Below are 26,757 nucleotides of genomic sequence, written 5' to 3' on the forward strand. Positions count from 1 at the left end.
AAAAGGAGTTTAGGATCTCTGTCTCCACCACCAACTCGGGCAGCGAATTCCAGACTCCCACTATTCTCTGCGTAAAAAAGAGTTCTTTCCCATGTCCCCTCTACACCTTCTGCCACTTATCATGAATCTATGTCCCCTGATTCTAGAATTTTCTACCGGGGAAACAATTTTCTACCCTATCTTTTCCCCTTATAATTTTGTACACCTCAATTAAGTCACCCCTCAGCCTTCTTTGTTCCAAGGAAAATAACCCCAACCTATCCAATATCTCGTTGTAGCCACACCTTTCTAGCCCCGGCAACATTCTTGTACTCTCTCCAGAGCAATAACGTCCTTCCTGTAATGTGGCGACCAGAACTGCACATGACATTCCAGTTGTGGCCTCACCAGTGTCTTATAAAATTCGAACATTGTATTCTTACTTTTATATTCTATCCCTCTGCCAATGAAGGAGAGCATTCCATATGTTTTTTTAACAACCTTAACTGCTGCCTTTAGGGACCTGTGTACCTGTACGCCAAGATCTCTCACTTCATCTCCCCATCTTAGTATATTCCCATTTACTGTGCAGTTCCTACAACTGTTCGACCCACCTAAATGCATGACCTCATACTTCTCTGTGTTAAATTCCATCTGCCACTTTATCGGCCACTCTACCAATCCATCTATATCGATTTGAGGTTATTGCTATCCTCTACACTGTCCATGACTCGGCAAATCTTTGTCATCTGCAAATTTCTCATTCATGCTCCCTACATTCACATCCAAATCGTTAATATGCAACACAAACAGTAAGGGTCCCAACACTAAGCCCTGCAGAACACCACTTGAAACAACTTTCCAATTGCAAGGGCAGCCATCAATTATTACCCTTTGTTTCCTGTTATTAAGCTAACATTTTATCCAGTTTACCATATTGCCCTATATTCCACGGGCTTTCACTTTTTTGACCAATCAGCCATGTTGGACTTTGTCAAATGCATTGCTAAATAGGGCAGCACGGTGGCACAGTGGTTAGTGCTGCTGCCTCACGGCACCGTGGTCCCAGGTTCGATCCCGGCCCTGGGTCACTGTCCATGTGGAATTTGCACATTCTCTCAGTGTTTGCGTGGGTTTCGCCCCCACAACCCAAAGATGTGCAGGGTAGGTGGATTTGCTGCACTAAATTGCCCCTTATTGGAAAAAATGAATTGGGTACTCTAAATTTATATATATATTTTTTAATGCTTTGCTAAAATCTATGTACACCACATCCACTGCACTACCTTCATCAACCCTTCTTGTTACGTCCTCGAAGAATTCAATCAAATTTGTGAGGCAAGACCTTCCATGCTGACTATCCCTGACTAATCCGTGCATTTGTATGTGGTAATTAATCCTATCACTCAGGATTGATTCTACTAATTTGCCCACTACTGATGTAAGACCTATAATTGTTTGGAATTTCCTGTTCCCTTTTTAAACAATGGAACCACGTTTGCATTTCTCCAGTCTTCCGGTACCTCTCCTGTGTCCAGTGAGGAATGAAAAATCATCCTCCGAGCATCTGCTATCTCCTTCCGACCTCCTTCAGTAGCCTTGGAAACAATCCAGCTGGCCTTGGAGACTTAGCAACTTTCAAGGATTTCAATCCTTCGAGTACTTCCTCTCTCTTTATGATTATCCCATCTAGTATCTCGCAATGTTCCTCCTGGATAACTATATCTGCATCATCCATTTCCTTTGTAAACACAGAGGTAAAATATTCATTTAAAACCTTTTGTGAGGGCCACAAAGAATCCAGCACGAGTTTGTTGAGTCAAACAGAAATTAACTTTATTTACAACAATATGTGCATGGCAGCAGTAATTTACTGCTTCTTCTCTAGCCAGTACTATTTGTACTAACTCTATTTATACAGCTGCAACTACTAGTGATTGCCCCCTCCCTCCCTTATTGGGGGAGCTCATTCTCTCCCAAGAGTCATGGGATAACCAATTGTCCCCAGCCAATAGGATTTGGGCAAGTTATAACAAAACCTTCCCACAGCCTCAGCATCTACACGCAAGTTCCCCTCTTCAACTCTGATCGGTCCCAATTTTTCCTTAACTAACCTTTTACCATTAATATATTGGCAAAACATCTTTGGATTTTCTTTAACTTTTCTTGCTATTTCACAATTCAGTTAGATTCAAGATTCAGTATTATCATGAAAAAGGACATAAAGCAGGAGTCAAAATTTTGAACTGGGGAAGGCAAGATTTGTAGACATGAGAAGGGACTTGGCTGAGGTGGACTGGCCAACATTGCTTGAGGATTGAGAATAAGCTGGATGGCCTCAGCGCTAGACTTAACTCCCAGATAGAAGTGAGGAACTGCTGTGTGCTCTGCTTCACCGAGCCATGGCTTACTCCGGCCACACCAGACTGCACCATCCAACCCGAAGGCATCTCGATCCACCGGATGGACTGCACGATGGCCTCGGGCAAGACAAAGGGCGGGGGTGTTTGCCTCCTCATCAACACCTCCTGGTGCTCGGATGTGGTGCCCCTCGCGTGCCACTGCACCCCAGACCTTGAATACCTGACCGTGAAGTGTCGCCCTTACTACCTCCCACGTGAATCCACTTCTGTACTCATCACAGCAGTCTACATCCTAGTGGGAAGCACTAAAAGGAGAGATCCTAAAGGTGCGAAAGTAGACAAGTCACCTGCAAAACCTAGAGTGGAACGGCCAAATCCAGACCCCCCTGGTTGTCGCGAGGAATACAGGTGAAGATCAAACAGAAAAAGAAAGCCTGCGATAGGCATAAAGAACTGAGCACTGCAGATAGCCTAGGCGAATATAGAAAGGGACAAAGTCAGTAAAGAAATCAAAGAGAGGGCAAGCACGGTAGCACAGCGGTTAGCACTGTTACTTAACAGCTCCAGGGACCTGGGTTTGTTTCCCTGCTTGGGTCGCTGACTTATGAGGAGTCTGCAGGTTCTCCCTGTGTCTGTGTGGGTTTCCTCTGAGTGCTCCGGTTTCCTCCCACAAGTCCCGAAAGACAACCTTGGACATTGCCTCGAAGAAGACTGTCCAGAACTACAAGTTTGGGACAAGCCCAGAACATGTGGGTGCAGTTGGCTGCGCCTCTCTGGCACCGTTCACATTTATCTTCCACCTCAAGGAAGAACCTGTTCATTTGGGTTCTGGTTGGGTGCACTCTGTGCACCACCTTAAACTGCATGAGGCTGAGCCTTGCGCAGGAGGAGGTGGAGTTGGCCCTGCTCAGTGCTTCGCTCCAGAGTCCCCAGCCCACATCTGTCCCCAGTTCATCTCCCCATTTTCGTCTGGCTTTGTCCACTAGCAGTCTTGCCCTGTCCAGTAGTTATCCTTAGATTTTCCCGCAGTTTTGCCCTTCCTTACTGTCCTTATTTATCAGGTCCTCTAGTAATGTGGTTCCCGGGGCCCTGAGGTATCCTACTGTCTCCTTGCAGAGAAAGTGCTTTACCTGGAGGTGTCTAGGTTCCTGTCCTGTCGGTAGTTCTAGGTCCTCTGTCAGTTTGCTCAGTGTCGCTAGGCTGAACCCAATGTAAAAGTCCCTAACTGTTAGAGTCGCCCCATCCTGTCTCCATTTTTTTGAAAGTGGTGTCGAGCATGGCAGCTGGGAACTTATGGCTTCCGCAAACAGGGGACATCCCGGTCAGACCGAAATGTTGCCTCATCTGGTTCCATGTCCTTAGTGTAGCTACCACCACTGGGTAGGATGTGTGTTTTGTCGGGAGGTGGGGAGGGGGGGGGGGAACGCTGCCGTAGTGAGGGCCCGGAGGTTCATTCCCTTGCAGGAGGACTCCTCCATCCGCATCCATTATGTGTTGGTTTCTTGTATCCATCCCCTCATTCTCTCTGCCGTAGCTGCCCAGTGGTAGTATTGTAAGTTTGGTAGTGCCAGGCCACCCATGTCTTTTCTCCTCTGCAGTTTTGATTTGAGGATTCTTGGATTCGTACCCTCCCACACACGCCATGATCATTTTATCTATGTTGTGGAAGAAGGCCTTGGGGATGAAGATCGGTATCGATCTGAACAGGAAGAGGATCCTCAGCAGTATGTTCATTTTGATCGTCTGCACCCTCCCCGCCAGGGAGAGCGGGAGGGTGTCCCACCTTTGCAGGTCCTTTTTGACCTCCTCCGCCAGGCTGGTCAGATTCCACTTATGGATCTGTGTCCAGTCCTGGGTTATTTGGATCCCTACGTAGCGGAATTTGTTTTGGGCTAATTTGAATGGGAGTCCCTTCAGCTCTGCCCCTCCCCAGTTTGGGTTCACCTGGAATACCTCGCTCTTGCCCAGGTTAAGTTTATAACCCAATAAGGTTCCGAATTCTTTCAGGACCTGCATGATTGCCCTCAGGCCTTCCTACGGTTCCGAGACATAGAGGAGCAGGTCATCCGCATAGAGTGAGACTCTGTGCTCTCTGCCTCCCCTTTGGATGCCCTTCCAGCTTTTTGTGATCGCCAGGGGTTCAATTGCTATGGCAACCAGGAGCGGGGACAGTGGGCATCACTGCCATGTGCCTCTGTGCAGCTGGAAGTATTCCGAGCTGGTGTTGCTGGTTCGAATGCTCGCCTTGGGTGCGTTGGACAGGATTTTCACCCAGGAGGTGAATCCTGCTCCTAGCCTAAACCACTCCAGTACCTCGAGGAGGTATTTCCACTCGACTCTGTCAAAGGCCTTTTCTGCATCCAGGGAAACAATCACCTCTGGTGTTCTCTCCCGGGGGGGGATCATTCATCAGTCTCCCGCTGTTCGCAGTAAGCTGCCTACCCTTGATAAAGCCCGCCTGGTCCTCTGTGACCACCTCTGGTATGCAGTTCTCCAGCCTCTTGGCCAGAATCTTTGACGAGTATCTTTGCGTGTGTATTTAGCAGTGAAATGGATCTGTACGAACCGCATTCTGTCGGGTCTTTGTCTTTTTAGTTATCAGCGATATCGTGGCCTGTGTTAGCGTAGGAGGCTGGGTTCTCCTCGCCAACGAGACTGCGAACATGTCCGTTAGATGTGGTGCCAGGGCCGGCATGAAATTTATGAAGAAGTCCGCTGGAAACCCATTGGGTCCTGGCGCCTTCCCCGCCTGCATGGAGCTGATGCTCTTCATGATTTCTCCCAGATCTGTTGGTGCTTCCAGTTCCCCCCGGCTGTCCTCCCCTACAACTGGCATGTCCAGTCCGTTGAGAAATTGTTTCATTGTGTACAGTCCCCGGTAGAAGATCTCGAATGCCCGATTGACCTCTTTTGGCTCCATTACCAGCCTGCCTCTTCTGTGTTTTATCTGCCTGCTTTCTCTGCTGGTAAGTCCATTTGTAACTTTCTTCCTCTTTGCCAGAAGCTCTACTGTCAGGGCCTCGGGGTACTTTCTTTTTTTTCTATAAATTTAGAGTACCCAATTAATTTTTTCCAATTAAGGGGCAATTTAGCATAGCCAATCCACCTATCCTGCGCATCTTTGAGTTGTGGGAGCGAAACCCACTCAGACACGGCGAGAATGTGCAAACTCCACACGGACAGTGACCCAGAGCCAGGATCGAATCTGGGACCTCGGCGCTGTGAGGCAACAGGGCTAACCCACTGCACCACCGAGCTGCTCCTCGGGAGTACTTTCTGTTGACCTCCAGGATGGCATCAATCAGCTGCTGCCTGGCAGCCCTCTCTTCCCTGTCTCTGCTCTGTAGGCTATAATTTCCCCCCTGATCACGGTGCTTTAGAACCTCCCAGAATGTGGAAGGTGAGACTTCCCCGTTCTGGTTGTGAGTCACGTAGTATCCTAAGGCCTGTGATGTTTCCTGGCAGAAGTTACTAGTGGTGTACCACAAGGATCTGTTTTGGGGCCACTGCTGTTTGTTATTTTTATAAATGATCTGGACGAGGGCGTAGAAGGATGAGTGTGTAAATAATGATGACACTAAAGTCGGTGGAGTTGTGGACAGTGCGGAAGGATGTTGCAGGTTACAGAGGGACATAGATAAGCTGCAGAGCTGGGCTGAGAAGTGGCAAATGGAGTTTAATGCAGAAAAGTGTGAGGTGATTCATTTTGGAAGGAGTAACAGGAATACAGAGTACTGGGCTAATGGTAAGATTATTGGCAGTGTGGATGAGCAGAGAGATCTCGGTGTCCATGTACATAGATCCCTGAAAGTTGCCACCCAGGTTGAGAGGGTTGTTAAGAAGGCGTGCGGTGTGTTAGCTTTTATTGGCAGAGGGATTGAGTTTCGGAGCCATGAGGTCATGTTGCAGCTGTACAAAACTCTGGTGCGGCCACATTTGGAGTATTGCGTGCAGTTCTGGTCGCCGCATTATAGCAAGGATGTGGAAGCATTGGAAAGGGTGCAGAGGAGATTTACCGGAATGTTGCCTGGTATGGAGGGAAGATCTTATGAGGAAAGGCTGAGGGACTTGAGGCTGTCTTCGTTAGAAGAAGGTTAAGAGGTGACTTAATAGAGGCACACAAGATGATCAGAGGATTAGATAGGGTGGACAGTGAGAGCCCTTTTCCTCGGATGGTGATAGCTAGCACGAGGGGACATAGCTTGAAATTGAGGGGAGATAGATATGGACAGATGTCAGAGGTAGGTCCTTTACTCAGAGAGTAGTAGGGGCATGGAATGCCCTGCCTGCAACAGTAGTGGACTCACCAACATTCGGGGCATTTAAATGATCATTGGATAAACATATGGATGATAATGGTATAGTGTAGATGGGCTTTAGATTGGTTTCACAGGTCGGCGCAACATTGAGGGCCGAAGGGCCTGTACTGCGCTGTAATGTTCTATTGTCTATAAGACCTTGTCGACCAAGAGAACAAAGAACGTCACAGCACAGGAACAGGCCCTGCGGCCCTCCAAGCCTGTACAGGTCATGATACCAACCTTTGTCAAACCCCTTAGCACTTTCTTGTGCCGCATCCCTCTATACCGATCCTATCCATGTGTTTTGTCACGATGCCTTTTGAACGCCGTTAATATATTAGCTTCCACAACCTCCCCTGGCAGGGCGTTCCAGGCATTCGCCACCCTCTGCGTAAAAAAACCTGCCTCCCTCATCTCCATGTCGGTGTCCAACCTCCATGTGGGGCGTTGGGCTCGGTCCTTTTCCAACCTCACATCCATGTAATGTGGAGCGTGGTCGGCTATGACTATCACGGAGTATTCCTCTCCTACCATTCCTAGAAGCACCGATTTCCTTGCTGCAAAGAAATCGATCTGGGCATATACCTTGTGGGCTGGTGAGAAGAGCGAGAATTCCCTCTCGCCAGGGTGCAGGAACCTCCCATGAGTCCACAGCCCCCCTTTGTTCCATGAATGTTTGCAGTTCTCTAGCCATGCCTGTCTTTTTCCCCGTTCTGGGGTTTGATCGGTCGGTCAGTGGGTCCTGCACGCAGTTAAAGTCACCCCCCATAATCAGTCGGTATGTGTCAATGTCGGGAACTTCCGCCATGGTCTTCTTTATAAAGTCTGTGTCGTCCCAGTTGGGCGCATACACATTTATCAGTACTATCGGTGCCCTGTCTAGGATACCGCCTCCATGACATACTGTCCCCTTGGTCCGTGACCGTCCTTGTCTCCGTGAACCTCGTTCTCTTACTAATCAGTATGGCTACTCCCCGAGCCCTCGTCCTGTAGCATGAATAGTACGCCTGTCCCACCCAGCTCTTTCTTACCAGCAGACTGCCCTTATCCCTCAGGTGTGTCTCCTGCAGGAAGATTATGTTGGCTTTCGACTTCTTAAGTGGGCAAAGACTCTGGATCTTTTCACCGGACCGTTAAGTCCCCTTGCATTCCAGGTGACTATCCTGATGGGGGGGCTTCTGTCCCAACGTTCCTGCGGGATCAACCATACTTACCTGGTGGACGCGTACTGCACTACGGGGTTTCCGTGTGTTAGGGGGCACCCAACATAGCCACCAACTGTGTATATGTCACGTGGGTGCGCCCCTGCGCTCCAGGGTTTCCTCCAAAGTGGCTGCTTACGGCGCCATCTTGTTTTCTCGGCCTGCTCCCTGCCTGCCCAAGCCAATCCAATTGCCAATTCTTTTTCTCTGTTCTGTTCCCTATGTGTTCTTTGCTCCCCACTGCCCCTCTTCCCGAGTCTCCCTCTCCATGTCCCCCCTGCGTTTCTCCTACCTGCCGCTGTGTCTTCTCCCCCCTTTCCCTGGCCAGGTGCTCCCTCTCCACCGAGAGGTGAACTACGGTCCTCCTTACTGCTTGTCTTCCCGTGTTAGCCCTCCCTGCTAGTACAGTGGTTCCCCACCCAGGGCTGGTCTAACCATTTGTCTGTGCCCTCTGACTGCCTGTTTTTCTTCTTTGCCCCCTCACCTGCGTTCCCTGTCCTCGCCCTCTCCTGTCATCGCCCTCTCCTGTACTCAGTCTTTATGGAAGCTCGGTAGCACAAGTGGATAGCACTGTGGCTTCACAGCGCCAGGGTCCCAGGTTCGATTCCCTGCTGGGTCACTGTCTGTGTGGAGTCTGCACGGTCTCCCCGTGTCTGCGTGAGTTTGCTCTGGGTGCTCCAGTTTCCTCCCACAGTCCAAAGACGTGCAGGTAAGGTGGATTGGCCATGATAAATTGCCCTTAGTGACCAAAAAAGGTTAGGAGGGGTTATTGGGTTACGGGGATAGGGTGGAAGTGAGGGCTTAAGTGGATCGGTGCAGACTCGATGGGCCGAACGGCCTCCTTCTGCACTGTATGTTCTATGTTCTCGAACGAGGCAGTCCAGTCCTGCGCAAACACATAGTCAAGACTATAAGTCTCTGGTTCTGTCTCTGTCTTTCAGCGATCCTCCTCCAACATGTCTTCATCGCTGCCATGCCTGTTCTCTGTCCAGGTCGTTAGTCCGTACAAAGTGATTTGCGTCTGTCGCCTTGTGGGTCCACCAGCTTGTCGGCCCGCTGATTGTGGCCCTTTCTGCCATTTCTGCCCCTTCCATTTGTCAGCATCTTCTCCTCCGTTAGGGTTATTTTATGTTGGATTTTCAGGCCAACTTCGGTGCCTAAAGGTGCCTTTTTTGGTTCGGCTTGGGAGGAGAGCCACCTGATGTGCGTCCGCTCAGCACATCACCGTCACCGGAAGACAAATTTTATGGGCTCTAACTGGCTTAGTTAAAGTTGATATGTGGCCTGCCCGCTGCTTACCTACCCACCCCAAGCTGCCTCACAGTTTATGAGATATAGCAGATGTATCAGGTGGCCTGCCCATCAATGAGCCACAGCAAGTGGAGGCCCATGCATAATGGGTAACCCATCAGCTTTAGCTGGGTGTGGGGTCCTTGGTGCCAATCGGAGGAACACCCATTCCCCCCCCTCCCATCCCATCAAAGTCATATCTCCCCTTTAACCTTCTCTGGTGGCCTCTCAAACCCAACCCCCCAAACTCCACGCTCTCTCGTTGGGGCCTGCCAGCTAAACCAAGTCAATGCCCTGAACTTATCTTCAGTCCGACCTCCATTGCCACCTCATTTTTGGGGACTGACTGTAATCCCAGCAGTTGCCACCACACAAACCTGCCAATTAGACAGCTGGCAGCTCTCTAAGGCTGGACCTTGTCATTAGGTGGGAGCGAATGTCTCACCCTTGCCCGATTAATGCTCTGCCAAATGTTAAATGGCTGCAGGGCATCCAATATCTTTTGGTGACAAGGTGGCAAACCCTGCCATCTGAAAAATCCCACCCTACGATACATTCCATCGCAAGTTGCATATTGAAGTTGCATTTTCTGAAGTAGAGGGAATCATGTCTTCGATTAATTACAGTACTTTCTGAAATGTTTTATGATTTCCTATGTAAAATCGACAGCCTTAAGAGCATTGCTCCTCAATTGTTTTTATCTGTATGTGTTCAGCCTGTATTTTTTTGACTTTCACTTTGCAACTGATGTTGTCATTTAAAAATCATACTTATTCTGTACGGTGGATTTTTACATTTGAAAAATGTCTACTTATTTTAAATTGCTATTTTTGTATTTTTCTATTCTTCTATTCATTTCTTCTTCCCTTTTAAATTCAGATTTGCCCAGTGCCAGTCTTCCAGCTGGATAGTTAATAAGTGGGCTGAGGGCTCCTTCACTGCCTTTGATGGTTGATGTGCAAATTAGTCAACAGTAGACATGTAAGCGAGGATGATGGACCTGGCACTTTCCACTTTTTCTCTCGTTCTTTCTCTCTATCCCTCCTTCTCTCAATTATCTTTCATTCGCCTTTATTCTGCATCTACTTCCTTTCTCTGCTCACTCTCACAACTCTTTCCTCCTCAAGTCAAGTACCTAGGGGACATAGGTTTAAAGTGCATGGGGGAAAGTTTAGAACAGATGTGCGAGGCAAGTTTTTTTACACAGAGGGTGGTAAATATATGGAACGTGCTGCCTGGGGAGGTGGAGCAGGTACGATAGCAGCATTTAAGGGGCACCTGGACAAATATATGAATAGGGTGGGAATGGAAGATACGGGCTCCGTAAGTGCATATGGTTTTAGATTAGGCCGGTACCATGGTTGGCGCAGGCTCGGAGGGCCGAACAGCCTGTTCCTGTGTTGTATTGTTCTTTGTTCTTATTTGTTCTCAATTTCTGCCCTCCCCGTTCCCCCTCTCTTTCCCTACTCTCTCTGCTGTTCCTTCCCTTTTTCAATCTCCCTTAAAAGTGCTTCTCCTTCTTCCCTGGCTTCCTCCTTCATATCTTCTTTCTTTACCTCTCCCAAGGCCCCTATTTTCCCTCTGAAAGAGACCAAAGTTTAAAAAGAGGCAAGTGCAAAACAGTTACTTGGAGGAACAATTTTGTTTTACTCTGTGACAATGGGAGATTGTTTTTTTATTTTCGTAATGATTCAAATTCAACATTTTTAGTTTATTATTTTTAAATGCTGTTCCAGGACCAGAGACTTCGTTAGAGCTTTACTATTCAAAGATCTCGGGGGCGATTCTCCAAAATGGAGACTAAGTGTTCGAATCATCGTGAACGCCGTTGCATTTCACGACGGCGCAAAACGGGCGCGGGGACGACCGATTCTGTCCCCCACAGGGGACCAGCACAACGCTGGAGAGGTTGACGCCGCTCCAGCCTACCTGCGCCAACCCGTGCATGTGCAGTTGGGCCGCGCCAACCCACGCATGTGTGGGGGACTTCTTCAGCGCGCCTGCCCCTATGCAACATGGCGTGGGGGTTCAGGGGCCGGCCGCGCAACAAAGTAGGCCCGGGGGGGGTGGGGGGGGGGAGAGGCCAGCCCGCCGACTGGTGGGCCCCGATCGCGGGCCAGACCCCATCGGAGGCCCCCCCCCCCTCCCCCCGGTGAAGGAGTGCTTTTTCCGCCCCACAGGCCTCCCCCTGATGCTTTGCGCAGAGTTCCCGCCGGCAGCGACCAGGGGTGAACGGCGCCGGCGGGTCTCTGCTTTTTCCGCGCAGCCGCTCGGCCCATCCAGGCCGGAGAATCAGCTGCCCCGCCGATTCCAGCGTCCCGCGGCCGGTGCCCTGTCAAATGGCGCCGATTCTCAGCACCTCGGAGAATGGCATCGTGGTGCGGTTGCGGTGATTCTCCAGCCCGGTGCGGGGCTTGGAGAATCGCGCCCCTCATCTATAGTTCAATTATAAAATATTTTTTCAGCTTAATAGACAGGAGACATTTGTATATAACTGGACTTATTTTCCAATAGCCTTAACAGCCAATAAAGCACAAGTTTGTTGTGAAAATTGCAAGTTACTTATTTACTCGAAGTACAGTCTGATTTTTTTATTGGGATGTGGGAGTCATCGGCTGGGCCAGCATGTGTTGCCCATCTGTAATTGCCCTTGGAATGAGTGGCTTCCGAGGCCATTTCAAAGGGCATTTAAGAGTTAACCATATTGCTGTGGATATGGAGTCACATGTAGTCCAGAACAAGGCTGGTTCAGATGGGTTTTGACAACAATGGTTTCATGGTCATCATTAGACTTTTAGTTCCAGATTTCTACCAAATTAAAATTTCACCATCCGTCATGGTGGGATTCGAACCCAGATCCCCAGAGCATTACCCTGGGCCTCTGGATTATTAGTCCAGTGACAATACCACTGCGCTACTGTCTCCCCAGTATCATGATATAACACTGAACATTTTTTTCATAATTTCCTAGACAATATTTTATTTAAGTATTTTAACATTTGAAATTCAATCAAATTCATTCAACATTCTTATGACCAATTTGCTACTGTAAAATTGCATCTCATATTGTAAGCTGTCTTCATATTAACTAAGTTTTAACTTAGGAAAAACAAGTATTCTGTTTACCTTAACTGTGGTTTGGAAAGTCATTGACTGTGTTTTATTCGGTTTTGTATATGCCTGTATGTTATTTACAGAAATCCTGCAAACCTGGTAACTTCAAAATCTGCAGCATATTTAAAGTGAAAATAGTATAATCAAGCAAAGTATCCGCTAGCCTAATCTGTTTTCATGGATTATGAGAGTTATTTTGAAGTCCGTATCCATCATGTCTCATCATGTAATATCATCATTTGTAATGCCCCCTTTAATAGTGCAACTATTGTAAAGTCCTTTTTTCACTGCGATGACGTTTTTTATTGTACTGAATTTTGCTGTGTGGAAAGGATATTTACCAGCAACTGGCCAATATTCCTCAGCAGCAAAAATAGGTTAATTGATTATCATTTTGTTGTTTGCGGATTTGTAGAGTCTGTAAAGTGTGTTTTCTCCCATTAGCCTTTTAAAGAAATCAGTTTCTATTTATCGTTGACACACTTCCAAGAAATTTAATAAAAATTACATACAGCTCCTCAGAAACCGCATTAGGGAACTGGAGCTGGAGCTGGATGAACTTCGGATCATTCGGGAGGCAGAGGTAGTTATAGATAGAAGCTTCAGGGATGTAGTTACTCCGAAGAATAAAGATATTTGGGTGATGGTGAGAGGGGCTGGGAGGAAGCAGTCAGTACAGGGATCCCCTGTGGTTGTTCCCCTTAGTAACAAGTATATCGCTTTGGATACTGTTGGGGACGACGACTTACCAGGGGTAAGCCATGGGGTACAGGTCTCTGGCACAGAGTCTGTCCCTGTTGCTCAGAAGGGCAGGGGGGAGAGGAGCAGAGCATTAGTCATTGGAGACTCCATAGTTAGGGGGATAGATAGGAGATTCTGTGGGAACGAGAGAGACTCGCGGTTGGTGTGTTGCCTCCCAGGTGCCAGGGTGCGTGATGTCTCGGATCGTGTTTTCGGGATCCTTAAGGGGGAGGGGGAGCAGCCCCAAGTCGTGGTCCACATAGGTACCAACGACATAGGTAGGAAAAGGGATAGGGATGTAAGGCAGGAATTCAGCGAGCTAAGGTGGAAACTTAGATCTAGGACAGAGTTATTATCTCTGGGTTGTTACCCGTGCCACGTGATAGCGAGACGAGGAATAGGGAAAGAGAGGAGTTGAACGCGTGGCTACAGGGATGGTGCAGGAGGGAGGGTTTCAGATTTCTGGATAATTGGGGCTCATTCTGGGGTTGGTGGGACCTCTACAAACGGGATGGTCTACACCTGGACCAGAGGGGTACCAATATCCTGGGGGGGAAATTTGCTAATGTTCTTCGGGAGGGTTTAAACTAGTTCAGCAGGGGCTTGGGAACCTGAATTGTAGCTCCAGTATACAGGAGGTTGAGAGTAGTGAGATCATGAGTAAGGTTTCAAAGCTGCAGGAGTGTATCGGCAGGCAGGAAGGTGATTTAAAGTGTGTCTTCTTCAATGCCAGGAGCATCCGGAATAAGGTGGGTGAATTTGCGGCATGGGTTGGTACATGGGACTTCGATGTTGTGGCCATTTCGGAGACATGGATAGAGCAGGGACAGGAATGGTTGTTGCAGGTGCCGGGGTTTAGATATTTCAGTAAGCTCAGGGAAGGTGGTAAAAGTGGGGGAGGGGTGGCATTGTAAGTCATGGACAGTATTACGGTGGCAGAAAGGACGTTGGATGAGAACTCGTCTACTGAGGTAGTGTGGGCTGAGGTTAGAAACAGGAAAGGAGAGGTCACCCTGTTAGGGGTTTTCTATAGGCCTCTGAAAAGTTCCAGAGATGTAGAGGAAAGGATTGCAAAGATGCTTCACGATAGGAGCGAAAGCAACAGGGTAGTTGTTATGGGGGACTTTAACTTTCCAAATATTGACTGGATACGCTATGGTTCGAGTACTTTAGATGGGTCTGTTTTTTTTTCCAATGTGTGCAGGAGGGTTTCCTGACAGTATGTAGATAGGCCAACGAGAGGCGAGGCCATTTTGGATTTGGTACTGGGTAATGAACCAGGACAGGTGTTAGATTTGGAGGTAGGTGAGCACTTTGGTGATAGTGACCACAATTCGATTATGTTTACTTTAGTGATGGAAAGGGATAGGTATGTACCACAGGGCAAGAGTTATATCTGGGGGAAAGGCAATTATGATGCGATGAGGCAAGACTTAGGATGCATCGGATGGAGAGGAAAACTGCACGGGATGGGCACAATGGAAATGTGGAGCTCGTTCAAGGAACAGCTATTGCGTGTCCTTGATAAGTATGTACCTGTCAGACAGGGAGGAAGTGGTCGAGCAAGGGAACCGTGGTTTACTAAAGCAGTCGAAACACTTGTCAAGAGGAAGAACGAGGCTTATGTAAAGATGAGACATGAAGGTTCAGTTCGGGCGCTTGAGAGTTACAAGTTAGCTAGGAAGGACCTAAAGAGAGAGCTAAGAAGAGCCAGGAGGGGACACGAGAAGTCTTTGGCAGGTAGGATCAAGGATAACCCTAAAGCTTTCTATCGATATGTCAGGAATAAAAGAATGACTAGCGTAAGAGTAGGGCCAGTCAAGGACTGTAGCGGGAAGTTGTGCGTGGAGTCCGAGGAGATAGGAGAGGTGCTAAATGAATATTTTTCGTCAGTATTCACACAGGAAAAAGATAATGTTGTCGAAGAGAATACTTCAGGCTACTAGACTAGAAGGACTTGAGGTTCATAAGGAGGAGGTGTTAGCAATTCGGGAAAGTGTGAAAATAGATACGTCCCCTGGACCTGATGGGATTTATCCTAGGATTCTCTGGGAAGCTAGAGAGGAGATTGCTGAGCCTTTGGCTTTGATCTTTAAGTCATCTTTGTCTACAGGAATAGTGCCAGAAGACTGGAGGATAGCAAATGTTGTCCCCTTGTTCAAGAAGGGAAGGAGAGACAACCCCGGTAACTATAGACCAGTGAGCCTTACTTCTGTTGTGGGCAAAATCTTGGAAAGGTTTACAAGAGATAGGATGTATAATCATCTGGAAAGGAATAATTTGATTAGAGATAGTCAACAGGGTTTTGTGAAGGGTAGGTCGTGCCTCACAAACCTTATTGAGTTCTTTGAAGGTGACCAAACAGGTGGATTAGGGTAAAGCAGTTGATGTGGTGTATATGGGTTTCAGTAAAGCGTTTGATAAGGTTCCCCATGGTAGGCTACTGCCGAAAATACGGAGGCAGGGGATTCAGGGTGATTTAGCAGTTTGGATCAGAAATTGGCTAGCTGGAAGAAGACAAAGGGTGCTGGTTGATGGGAAATGTTCAGACTGGAGTCCAGTTACTAGTGGTGTACCACAAAGATCTGTTTTGGGGCCACTGCTGTTTGTCATTTTTATAAATGACTTGGAGGAGGGTGTAGAAGGATGGGTGAGTAAATTTGCAGATGACACTAAAGTCGGTGGATTTGTGGACAGTGCGGAAGAATGTTACAAGCTACAGAGGGACATAGATAAGCTGCAGCGCTGGGCTGAGAGGTGGCAAATGGAGTTTAATGCAGAAAAGTGTGAGGTGATTCATTTTGGAAGGAATAACAGGAATTCAGAGTACTGGGCTAATGGTAAGATTCTTGGCAGTGTGGATGAGCAGAGAGATCTCGGTGTCCATGTACATAGATCACTGAAAGTTGCCACCCAGGTTGAGAGGGTTGTTAAGAAGGCGTATGGTGTGTTAGCTTTTATTGGTAGAGGGAGTGAGTTTCGGAGCCATGAGGTCATGTTGCAGCTGTACAAAACTCTGGTGCGGCCACATTTGGAGTATTGCGTGCAATTCTGGTCGCCGCATTATAAGAAGGATGTGGAAGCATTGGAAAGGGTGCAGAGGAGATGTACCAGAATGTTGCCTGGTATGGAGGGAAGATCTTATGAGGAAAGGCTGAGGGACTTGAGGCTGTTTTCCTTAGAGAGAAGAAGGTTAAGAGGTGACTTAATTGAGGCATACAAGATGATCAGAGGATTGGATAGGGTGGACAGTGAGAGCCTTTTTCCTCGAATGGTGATGTCTAGCATGAGGGGACATAGCTTTTAATTGAGAGGAGATAGATTTAGGACAGATGTCAGAGGTAGGTTCTTTACTCAGAGAGTAGTAAGGGCGTGGAATGCCCTGCCTGCAACAATATCGGACTCGCCAACACTAAGGGCATTCAAATGGTCATTGGATAGATATATGGATGATAAGGGAATAGTGTAGATGGGCTTTAGAGTGGTTTCACAGGTCGGCGCAACATCGAGGGCCGAAGGGCATGTGCTGCGCTGTAATGTTCTATGTTCTATACATGCAAATCTTTTGACTAAAGAAAAACTCCATATGATATCTATAATCTCATTAAAAAATTATTATGTAAAGTAGGAGCTCATGGTGTAGGGTTAACATGTTAGCATGATTAGAAGATTGGCTAGCTGACAAAACCGAGAGTTTACATAAATAGGTCTTTTTGATTGGCAGCGTATGAAGAGTGAAGGGGTCTGTGCTGGACCTCCCGTTTTTTACAATTTATATCAATGGCATAGATGAGGGGAGCGAAGGCATGGCAGCTAAATTTGCAGATGACACAAAGATAAGTAGGAAAGTATGTTGTGAAGAGGACATAAGGAGATTGCAGACAGATCTGGACAGGTTGAGTGAGTTGCCAAAAATCTGGCAGTTAGACTATCAGACCATAAGACAAAGGAGCAGAAGAAGGCCACTCTGCCCATCGTGTCTGCTCTGCCATTCAATCATGGCGGATATTTTTCTCATCCTCATTCTCCTGCCTTCTCCCCATAACCCCTGATCCCCTTATTAATCAAGAACCTATCTATCTCTGTCTTAAAGACACTCAGTGAATTGGCCTCCACAGCCTTCTGCGGCGAAGTGTTCCACAGATTCACCACTCTCTGGCTGAAGAAATTCCCCCTCATCTCTGTTTTAAAGGACCGTCCTTCTAGTCTGAGATGGTGTCCTTTGGTTCTAGTTTTTCCTGCAAGTGAGTGGAAACATCCTCTCCATGTCCACTCTATCCAGGCCTCGCACTGTCCTGTAAATTTCAATGAGATCCCCCCTCATCCTTCTAAACTCCCAACGAGTACAGACCCACAGTCCTCAACCGTTCCTCATACGACAAGTTGTTCATTCCAGGGATCATTCTTGTGAACCTCCTCTGGACCCTTTCCAAGGCCAGCACATCCTTCCATAGATACGGGACCCAAAACAGCTCACTCCAAATGGGGTCTGACCAGAGCCTTCTACAGCCTCAGAAGTACATCCTTGGTCTTGTATTGTAGCCTTCTTGACAAGAATGCTAACATTGCATTTGCTTTCCTAACTGCCGACTGAACCTGCACATTAACCTTAAGAGAATCGTGAACAGGGACTCCCAAGTCCCTTTGTGCTTCTGATTTTCTAAGCATTTCCCCATTTAGAAAATAGTCTATGCCTAAATTGCTCCTTCCAAAGTGCGTAACACTTTTCCACATTGTATTTCATTTGCCACTTCATTGCCCACTCTCCTAGCTTGTCCAAGTCCTTCTGCAGCCCCCTTGCTTCCTCAATACTACCTGTCCTCTACTGATCTTTGTGTCATCTGCAAACTTAGCAACAGCGCCTTCAGGGGCTGGTTTAGCACAGAGGGCTAAATAGCTGGCTTGTAATGCAGAACAAGGCAGCAGCGCGGGTTCAATTCCCGTACCAGCCTCCCCGAACATGTGCAGGAATGTGGCGACTAGGGGATTTTCACAGTAACTTCATTGAAGCCTACTTGTGACAATAAGCAATTATTATTATTCAGTTCCTTCTTCCAGATCATTAATGTATATTGTGAATAGTTATGGCCCCAGCACAGACCCCTGAGGCACACCACTAGTCACTGGCTGCCATCCTGAAAAAGACACCTTCCCCACTCTCTGCCTTCTGCCAGTCAGCCAATTCTCTATCCATGCCAGGGTCCAGGATCCTACCCTTAACACCATGGGCTCTTAACTTATTTAACTGTCTCCTATGTGGAGATTGGAGTTGGAGCATTATGTGGGAAAATGTGAAGTTATTCACTTTCGCAGGAAGAATAAAAAAGCAGAGTATGTTTTAAACAGAGAATGGCTGCAGAATGTTTAGGTGCAGAGGGATCTATGGTTCCAATACAAGTCACAAAATGTTAGTGTGCAGGTACAAGTAATTAAGAAAGCGAATGGAATGCTATCCATCATTACGAGTGGAATTGAACATAAAAGTAAGGGACTTGGTGAGACCACGTCACAAATACTCTGTGCAGTTGGTCTCCTTATTTAAGGAAGAATGTACATGTTGGAGGTGGTTCAGAAAAGATTTACTGGATTTAAATCTGGAATGAGCATATTGTCTTATGAGTGAATGTTGGACAGGCTAGGCTTGTATCTGCTGGAGTTTAGAAGAGTAAGAGGTGACTTGATTGAAACATATACGATCCTGAGCGATCTTGACAAGGTGGATGTGAATAGGATGTTTCCTCTTGTGGGCGAATCTAGAACTAGAGGTCACTGTTTGTGACAGATAAGGAGAAACTTTTTCACTTGGAGGGTCTTTGGAACCCTTTTCCTCAGAAGGCGGTGGAGGCAGGGTCACTGAATAATTTTAAGACGGAGGCAGAGAGATCCTTGTTAGGCAAGGGAATCAAAGGTTTATGGGGGTAGACGGGAATGTGGAATTAGAAACACAAAAACACCAGCCATGATCCTATTGAATGGCAGAGCAGGCTTAACAGGCAAAATCTTCTATAATTCAGATGTTCGTATGTGTCTCAATACTTTGTAAAATATCTGAATTTCCTGTGCTACTATGTTCTATGGAGCTCAGGAGAAATGCAGGGTATATTGAGATCTACCAATGCCTACTTGCCTGGACCTGAATTTTCCAATCCCACTGGGACTGCTGCTGACTACACTGATACCGTTCATTGCATGTCATTGCTGGTGGGAGGCAAGAATGGCATCCTGGTCTGTTTCACTCCTACCTCCTAGTCTTATTGCTGTTCCTTGGAAACATTGCTTGGAAGTTTGTAATAGACCCAAGGTAGAGATGAAAATGTCCCTGACTCCCATAAATGACGAGAGGACCTAGGATTGCTTCCAATTTGGCATTGAGTATTTATCTTTAGATACCATCTTTTCAACAGATTATTATTGCTGCAATCTCATTCTTCTTGAGGTTCTCTGCACTTTCCTTGCCACTTCCGGTGCTGTAACTGCATCCTTTCTGCAACACTCCCTTATTCCCCTCTTTAGTCCTGGAAGCAGAAATCCTGCCGGGGCCTGTCTGGTTGCCCAGTGACCCCCAACGCCAGGGAAATATCAGTCCTGTAATATCTGAGAAATGAGCAGAAGGAAAATTTAACCCAAACCTTTAACACCCAGTCTGTTGTCTTTTGGGGATACTATCTTGTGACTTCACTAGATAGTTGAATTAAATCAAGTTCCTGTGAAGAATTGAGGGGAAGAAAATAATTTATTATTATATTGCACACCCTCCGCGGTTTCAATTTTAATTTTGTTCAGCTGCAGTTGCTTGTATTGTTGAAACTTGAGTTTACCAGTATGCAGATTGCCTTGATAACAAAAGCTTTTTGTTGCTTTCATGCTTTTCAAATGAGCATAGTATTGATTGATTGATTGATATTTATTGTCACATGTACCGAAGTACAGTGAAAAGTATTTTTCTGCGGCCAAGGGAACATACATAGTACGTACATAGTAGACAAAAGAATAATCGACAGAGTATATTGACAGTGGTGTATCAACAAATAGAACATAGAACATACAGTGCAGAAGGTGGCCATTTGGCCCATCGAGTCTGCACCGACCCACTTAAGCCCTCACTTCCCCCCCTATCCCCGTATCCCAATAACCCCTCCTAACCGTTTTGGACACTAAGGGCAATTTATCATGGCCAATCCATCTAACCTGCTCGTCTTTGGACTGTGGGAGGAAACTGGAGCAATACCCACGCAGACACGGGGAGAACGTGCAGATCCTCACAGACAGTGACCCAGCAGGGAATTGAACCTGAGACCCTGGCGCTGTGAAGCCACAGTGCTATCCACTTGCGCTACCGTGCTGTCCATAAATAGTGATTGGTTACAGTGCGGAACAAGGCCAAACAAGAGCAGCATAGGGCATCGTGAATAGTGTTCTTACAGGGAACAGATCAGTCCAAAGGAGAGTCCTTGAGGAGTTTAGTAAATGTGGGGAAGAAGCTGTTCCAATGTCTGGATGTGCGGGTCTTCAGACTTCTGTATCTTCTGCCTGATGGAAGAGTCTGGAAGAAAGCAATGCCTGGGTGGGTGGGGTCTTTGATAATGCTGTCTGCCTTTCTGAGGCAGCGGGAGGTGTATACAGAATCAATGGGAGGGTGGCAAGCTTGTGTGATGCATTGGGCTGAGTTCACCACACTCTGTAGTTTCTTGCGATCTTGGATCGAGCAGTTGCCATACCAAGCTGTAATGCAGCCGGATAGGATACTCTCTCTGGCACATCTGTAGAAATTTGTGAGAGTCGATGCAGACATGCCGAATTTCTTTAGCTTCCGCAGGAAGTAGAGATGTTTTGGGGCTTTCTTGACTGTTGCATCGTGAGTGGACCAAGACAGACTGTTGGTGATGTTGACCCCCAGGAACTTAAAACTATCTACCATCTCTACTTTGGAGCCATTGATGCAGATGGGGGTGTGGGGGTGTCGTGCTACGCTTCCTGAAGTCGATGATCAGTTCCTTGGTCTTTCCAGCATTTAGAGAGAGGTTGTTTTCGGTCACCATGCAACCAAGTAATCTATCTCCCTTCTGTAGTCTGATTCGTTGTTGTTTGAGATACGACCCATCACAGTCATATCATCTGGTTTAGGGGCTGGTTTAGCACACTGGGCTAAGCAGCTGGCTTGTAATGCAAAGCAAGACCAGCAGCGCAGATTCAATTCCTGTACCGGCCTCCCTGAACAAGCACTGGAATGAGGCGACTAGGGGCTTTTCACAGTAGCTTAATTGAAGCCTACTTGTGACAAGCTATTTCTTCTTCTTCTTTCTGCAAACTTATAGATTGAATTGGAGTTGAATCTCGCCACACAGTCGTGTGTGTACAGGGAGTACAGTAAAGGACTGAGCACACATCCTTGCGCGGGGCCCAGGTGTTGAGGACTATTGTGGCAGAGGGGCTATTACCTATCCTGACAGATTGCGGTCTGTTGGTGAGGAAGTCAAGGATCCAGCTGCACAGGGAGGGGTCAAGTCCAAGATTGCAGAGTTTGGTTATTAGTCTTGTTGGGATAATCGTGTTGAAGGTGAAGCTGTAGTCCATGAACAGCAGTCTGGCGTAGGTGTCTTTGTTGTTGAGATGTTCGAGAGTTGATTGTAGGGTCAGAGAGATAGGATCTGCTGTGGACCGGTTGCCGCAGTAGGCGAACTGCAATGGATCAAGAACATCTGGGAGGCTGGCGTTGGTCCGTCTCATAACTAGCCGCTCAAAGCATTTCATGGTACAGACTCAGGGCCACCGGTCGGTAGTCGTTGAGGCACGCCACCTTGTTCTTCTTTGGTACTGGTATTATGGTGGTCTTCTTTTGCAGAAATCAGTAAATTAATATATTCATCTGGAATTAATTATTTGTATTTATGTCAACTAAAGCAATGATTATCAGCTGAAGCAGACCATTGAAGTCCCTCAAAACAACTTTGCTTCTTTATACATTGAAAGTTTTAATCTTTAAAAGTACCAGGTGTTTGTGTGTTCAATTGAACAAATTATAATTTCTGTAAAACTGGTTTCATATTGCAGTTTGGCCGAGTTAGATCCTAGTTTTCTGTCTAACATTAATGGCTCATATTCCAATTTGACACTTTGGGAATGATTTAACTTGTTCAGTTAGGACAATATTAGTTTGATTATCTATCACTGGCACATTGATTACTCTTGTACAATGACCGGAAAAGACCACAAAAGAAGGAGCATTTTTACTTGAGTAACGTCCGCCATTATGTCCAGTTTCCCTAAAAAGCGGATGCAAGAATCTGGGTGGAGACCAAAATATCAAATTGTAGAACTGCTAGTAAATGGAAATGTTGCCACTGAGAGAGAGCTGACTGGTAGTAATTTAACCAGAAGGTTACCACCCCTCACGTGAGGAGTTAGGTTGGGAAAGCGGGGCCTTTATGACTAACCTCCGCCGCTATGGGAAGTGAACCCGCTCCACTTCACAAAACAGCCACCCATCTAACTGCCCCCACCCCCGCCTGCTGGTAATGTGATGTGAAACAAAGATTGAGGTCTTACTGATGAATCAATTATTCTACAGTTCTTAATTATAATTCTTTACATTTGGCGCATTCATATTTTCTTTGTAAATGAAGCCCATGTACCGCTATTAAATGTTTTAACTATTCTGTGTTGTCTTGATATGTGCAATAAAATAATAAATGCTGATAAGTGCTTGTTTTAAAATTTTGTATAGAAGTACAAGCCTGGTCGATGTGATGACATACTAAAGTGGAAGCCTCCAAGCCATAATTCTGTTGACTTTCGTCTGAAAATAACTAAAGTTGGAGGCGAAGGGTGAGCAAATTTCTACAAAAATTTATTTCAGTAACTTTGTTCTGATTTTCTGAAAGGATGACGTGTTGGAAACCTGTGGGTGGACTGCTTGTACTCTAACTTGTTTTTTCAGGATATTCATAAGCACGTAGTTTTCAAGTATTTCATTTGGATTGACTCCACAATGAGGAAGAAAGTAATTGTTTCTAACGTGTGAAAGACTGGGATTATTATGTAATTATATTCAAATTAATTAAACTATGAAAGGTGCAGGTGTACATGTTGAATAGAAATGCAACAAAGATACAGTGCTCTAGGCTTCACTTTCTGTTTAGGTTCATTGTCTCTTCCCCATGCCCTAATTTCAATTGTTTGATGATTATTTAAATGACAGGACCATTAAAATGTCAAAAATTGTATTCAGTTGCAGTACTTCTAAACATTTCTGATTTATACTGTATTTAAAATATCGTACATGTATTTTCTGTTAAAAATGTTTTTAATGCCAGCATTTAGCAATTGCAAATGCTTGTGCAATCATCTAGTGGAAATTTTTTAATGTAAACAAATCCTGGTAGCAAGCTTCAGCACCTCACTGGCATTGTACCCACACTGTACCATTGTATCTCCTGACACATAGAGACTGCTACATGAAATCTAATTATATAAAATAATATCTTAACGCAGTCAAGATAATTATTTGTTAAATACAATTATTATAGAACAGAGCAGATTACTTGACCCAACTGCTGCATGCTGGTATTTAAGACCCACACAAGCCTCCTCCTGTGCTACTTCACCTAACTCTTATTAATATATCCTATTATTTTCTCCCCCATATTTATCTAGTTTCCCTGAAATGCTTCTAAGCTATTAACATCAGTTACTCCTTGTAGTTGTGAGTTTCATTGCCTGACCACTCTCTGGGTAGGACTTTTCTCTGAATCCCTAATGGTGACTTGTCTTATATTTTTTATTCCAGCGTTGAGTGCAGTCGGCTTCACTACATCTTTCATAATCTTTAAGACCTCTAATAGATCACCCTCAGCCTTCTCTGTTTAATCCTGATAAGTATAACCTCTCCATTCTGGTGTCATCCTTACAAATGAATTAGTTTTTTTATTAAAAGTATTCTTCACTGGACTTCAAGTCTGTTAAATGTTTGTGTTTTGATTTTTTGGGTAATTTAGAGTACCCAATTATATTTTTTCATTCAAGGGGCAATTTTAGTGTGGCCAGTCCACCTAACCTGCACATGGATTGGATTGGATTTGTTTATTGTCACGTGTACCGAGGTACAGTGAAAAGTATTTTTCTGCGAGCAGCTCAACAGATCATTAAGTACATGAGAAGAAAATGGAATAAAAGAAAATACATAATAGGGCAACACAACATATACAATGTAACTACATAAGCACTGACATCGGATAAAGCATACAGGGTGTAGTGTTAATCTTTGGGTTGTTGCGGTGAAACCCACACAGACACAGGGAGAATGTGCAAACTCCACACGGACAAACTCCACACGGACAGCGACCCGGGGCCGGGATTGAACCCAGGTCCTCAGCGCCATAGGCAGCAGTGCTAACCACTGGGCCACATTGCCCAGTATATCTTCACACCCACACTTTACCTTTTGAGGAAGACTGGGGTTAATTGGTGGAAGGATTCCCAAGCTGGGTACATTGAACTGTGTTGGATGCTCCTTCCGTGGCCAGCCGTCCAACTGTTGGACTCAAACCCGGAGCTTCTGGTTCAGCAGCAGGGACGCTACCACTGTGCCACAAGGCCTCCTTATGACTGAATTTTGATTTCTCAGCACTGAGTTTGGTCAGGATAACTACTATTACTGTTACATTTGAAGCTACATATCTGATTGAACATCCATTTAAAAATAAAAATTGCAAGAAACAAACAAAATTTATTTATTTTCAACCATTCTTTTCTGACTTTGAGACAATATTTAGAGACTGTTGCCATTTGAAAGAATCTTCAGAATTCCAAATGCCCACTATTTATTGTTCATTGATTTAAACCATTTTCCCACAGAGTAACTGAGCAGTGGCCTTAAAGGGACAGGTCATATTTTCAACTGACCATCATGAAATGAAATTAAAATTGCTTATTGTCACAAGTAGGCTTCAATGAAGTTACTGTGAAAAGCCCCTAGTCGCCACATTCTGGCGCCTGTTCGGGGAGGCTGGCCCAGGAATTGAACCATGCTGCTGGCCTGCCTTGGTCTGCTTTAGAAGCCAGCGATTTAGCCCAGTGTGCTAAACCAGCCCCTGAGTGTACTAAAATCCCAGACTTTATATGAGCAATGCCGGATGAGATCAGTTCGTATTAAAAAATGTATTTTAAGTAAAACTAGGCAATTATGCTCTAATGTTTGAGGAGGAAGGGAGCAAATATATTGTGGCAGAGGTACAGGACTAACTGGAAAATAAGTTTTTGGCCAAAACTATTTTTTCTTTGGGGAATTTGGAGTTTTTGAAAACTATATAGGAGGGTGCATTTCCTGCTACACTGCATCGCAAGTAACCCTGTATATTATGTGAGTTTGTTTTCAAAGTATTAATAGATATAATTGTCAAGGTGCAAATAAGTGAATGTATCATCAAAACAATCCACTGATCAGCATTGAGGTATGTATAGGGTAACACAGCGATTTTCAAAGTGCGGGTCGTAACCCAAGGATGGGTTGCGGACGGGTTTTGGGAGGGTCGCGGAGCGATCGGTCGTGGCATTCCTGCAGTGGTCCCAATCGCTGGAGAATTGCCCAACAGCAGCTACCAGCAATTTTATTGAGAATGGCGGCCACTGCCGCCTTTTACATGAGGAGAGGAAATGTGCAGTCTTCCGTGCAGAAGTGGCAGCAGCACGTGTCCTGCCCGTACACTTCACATCAAGCTCCCTCTATGTGCTATTGGCTCTAAATCACAGAGGAGAGGTCTTCCATTTTCTAGCTGCTGGAAAGCAAGGCAAGACGACTGTGAAGATGAATCATTTTCTTACAAGTACGAAGTCTTACAACACCAGGTTAAAGTCCAACAGGTTTGTTTCGATGTCACTAGCTTTCGGAGCGCTGCTCCTTCCTCAGGTGAATGAAGAAGTACGCTCCAGAAACATATATATAGACAAATTCAAAGATGCCAAACAATGCTTGGAATGCGACCATTAGCAGGTGATTAAATCTTTACAGATCCAGAGATGGGGTAACCCCAGGTTAAAGAGGTGTGAATTGTATCAAGCCAGGACAGTTGGTAGGATTTCGCAGGCCAGATGGTGGGGGATGAATGTAATGCGACATGAATCCCAGGTCCCGGTTGAGGCATTTTCTTACAAGTAAGAGATGTTAGAGACACAAATAGGCAGTGTACCTAGTGGTCAGGATCTCTCAACTGAATCTGCTGGAGAGAGCTGCCCAGGAGAGTCCAGGGTTGGACAGAGCAGAGCTTGTGTTAACTCTGTACAGAGCTTGAGGGTCTCTGGTTAGCAGCCTACAAAGAACAAGTTTAATTCAGGAACAAAGCCGTATAAAGGTGATTTCATGAGGTATGGTTTTGTCAATTGTCCCAGTGCAATTACGGATGCATAGCTCATGTGTGTTATATGCGGAGAAGTACTGGCAAATCAGAGGAGAAGTTTCAGATTTTGAAAGAGAAGTGGTGGATGAAAACTTCCTTTTGAGGTTCAAGACCCCAGAGTCAGTTATTAATTTAAACTTACTCCAAATGTAAAGACTACACAGCTGTACCTTGCCTGTGACAGCACATTAAAAACACACCAAAAGGCCATGAGGCTGTCAGCATTCTGGAGTAGCATCTCGCAGGAGTATCCTATGCTGAGTAAAACAAGCATTTTGAATAGCATGTGCGAGGTTGGATTGTCCATTCACACAAAGATTAAGGTGGCTCAAAGGAACGGGCTGAAGTCTGCACCTGATATGCGGATTTGTGAGAT

General features: G+C 46.0%; 1 protein-coding gene across 3 annotated transcripts in view; it reads left to right on the plus strand.

The window, feature by feature from the left end:
- rngtt (RNA guanylyltransferase and 5'-phosphatase) overlaps window positions 1-26,757 on the plus strand; it is a 520,247-nt gene that overhangs the window by 369,277 nt on the left and 124,213 nt on the right. For all 3 annotated transcript variants that reach the window (XM_072499776.1, XM_072499775.1, XM_072499777.1), the window contains one exon: window positions 22,715-22,815. In XM_072499776.1, coding sequence (XP_072355877.1) covers window positions 22,715-22,815 — 101 coding nt within the window. The remainder of the gene's footprint in view (window positions 1-22,714; window positions 22,816-26,757) is intronic.

The sequence above is a fragment of the Scyliorhinus torazame genome, chromosome 4 (genome assembly GCF_047496885.1).
Source record: "Scyliorhinus torazame isolate Kashiwa2021f chromosome 4, sScyTor2.1, whole genome shotgun sequence".
In the NCBI taxonomy this organism is placed as follows: domain Eukaryota; kingdom Metazoa; phylum Chordata; class Chondrichthyes; order Carcharhiniformes; family Scyliorhinidae; genus Scyliorhinus; species Scyliorhinus torazame.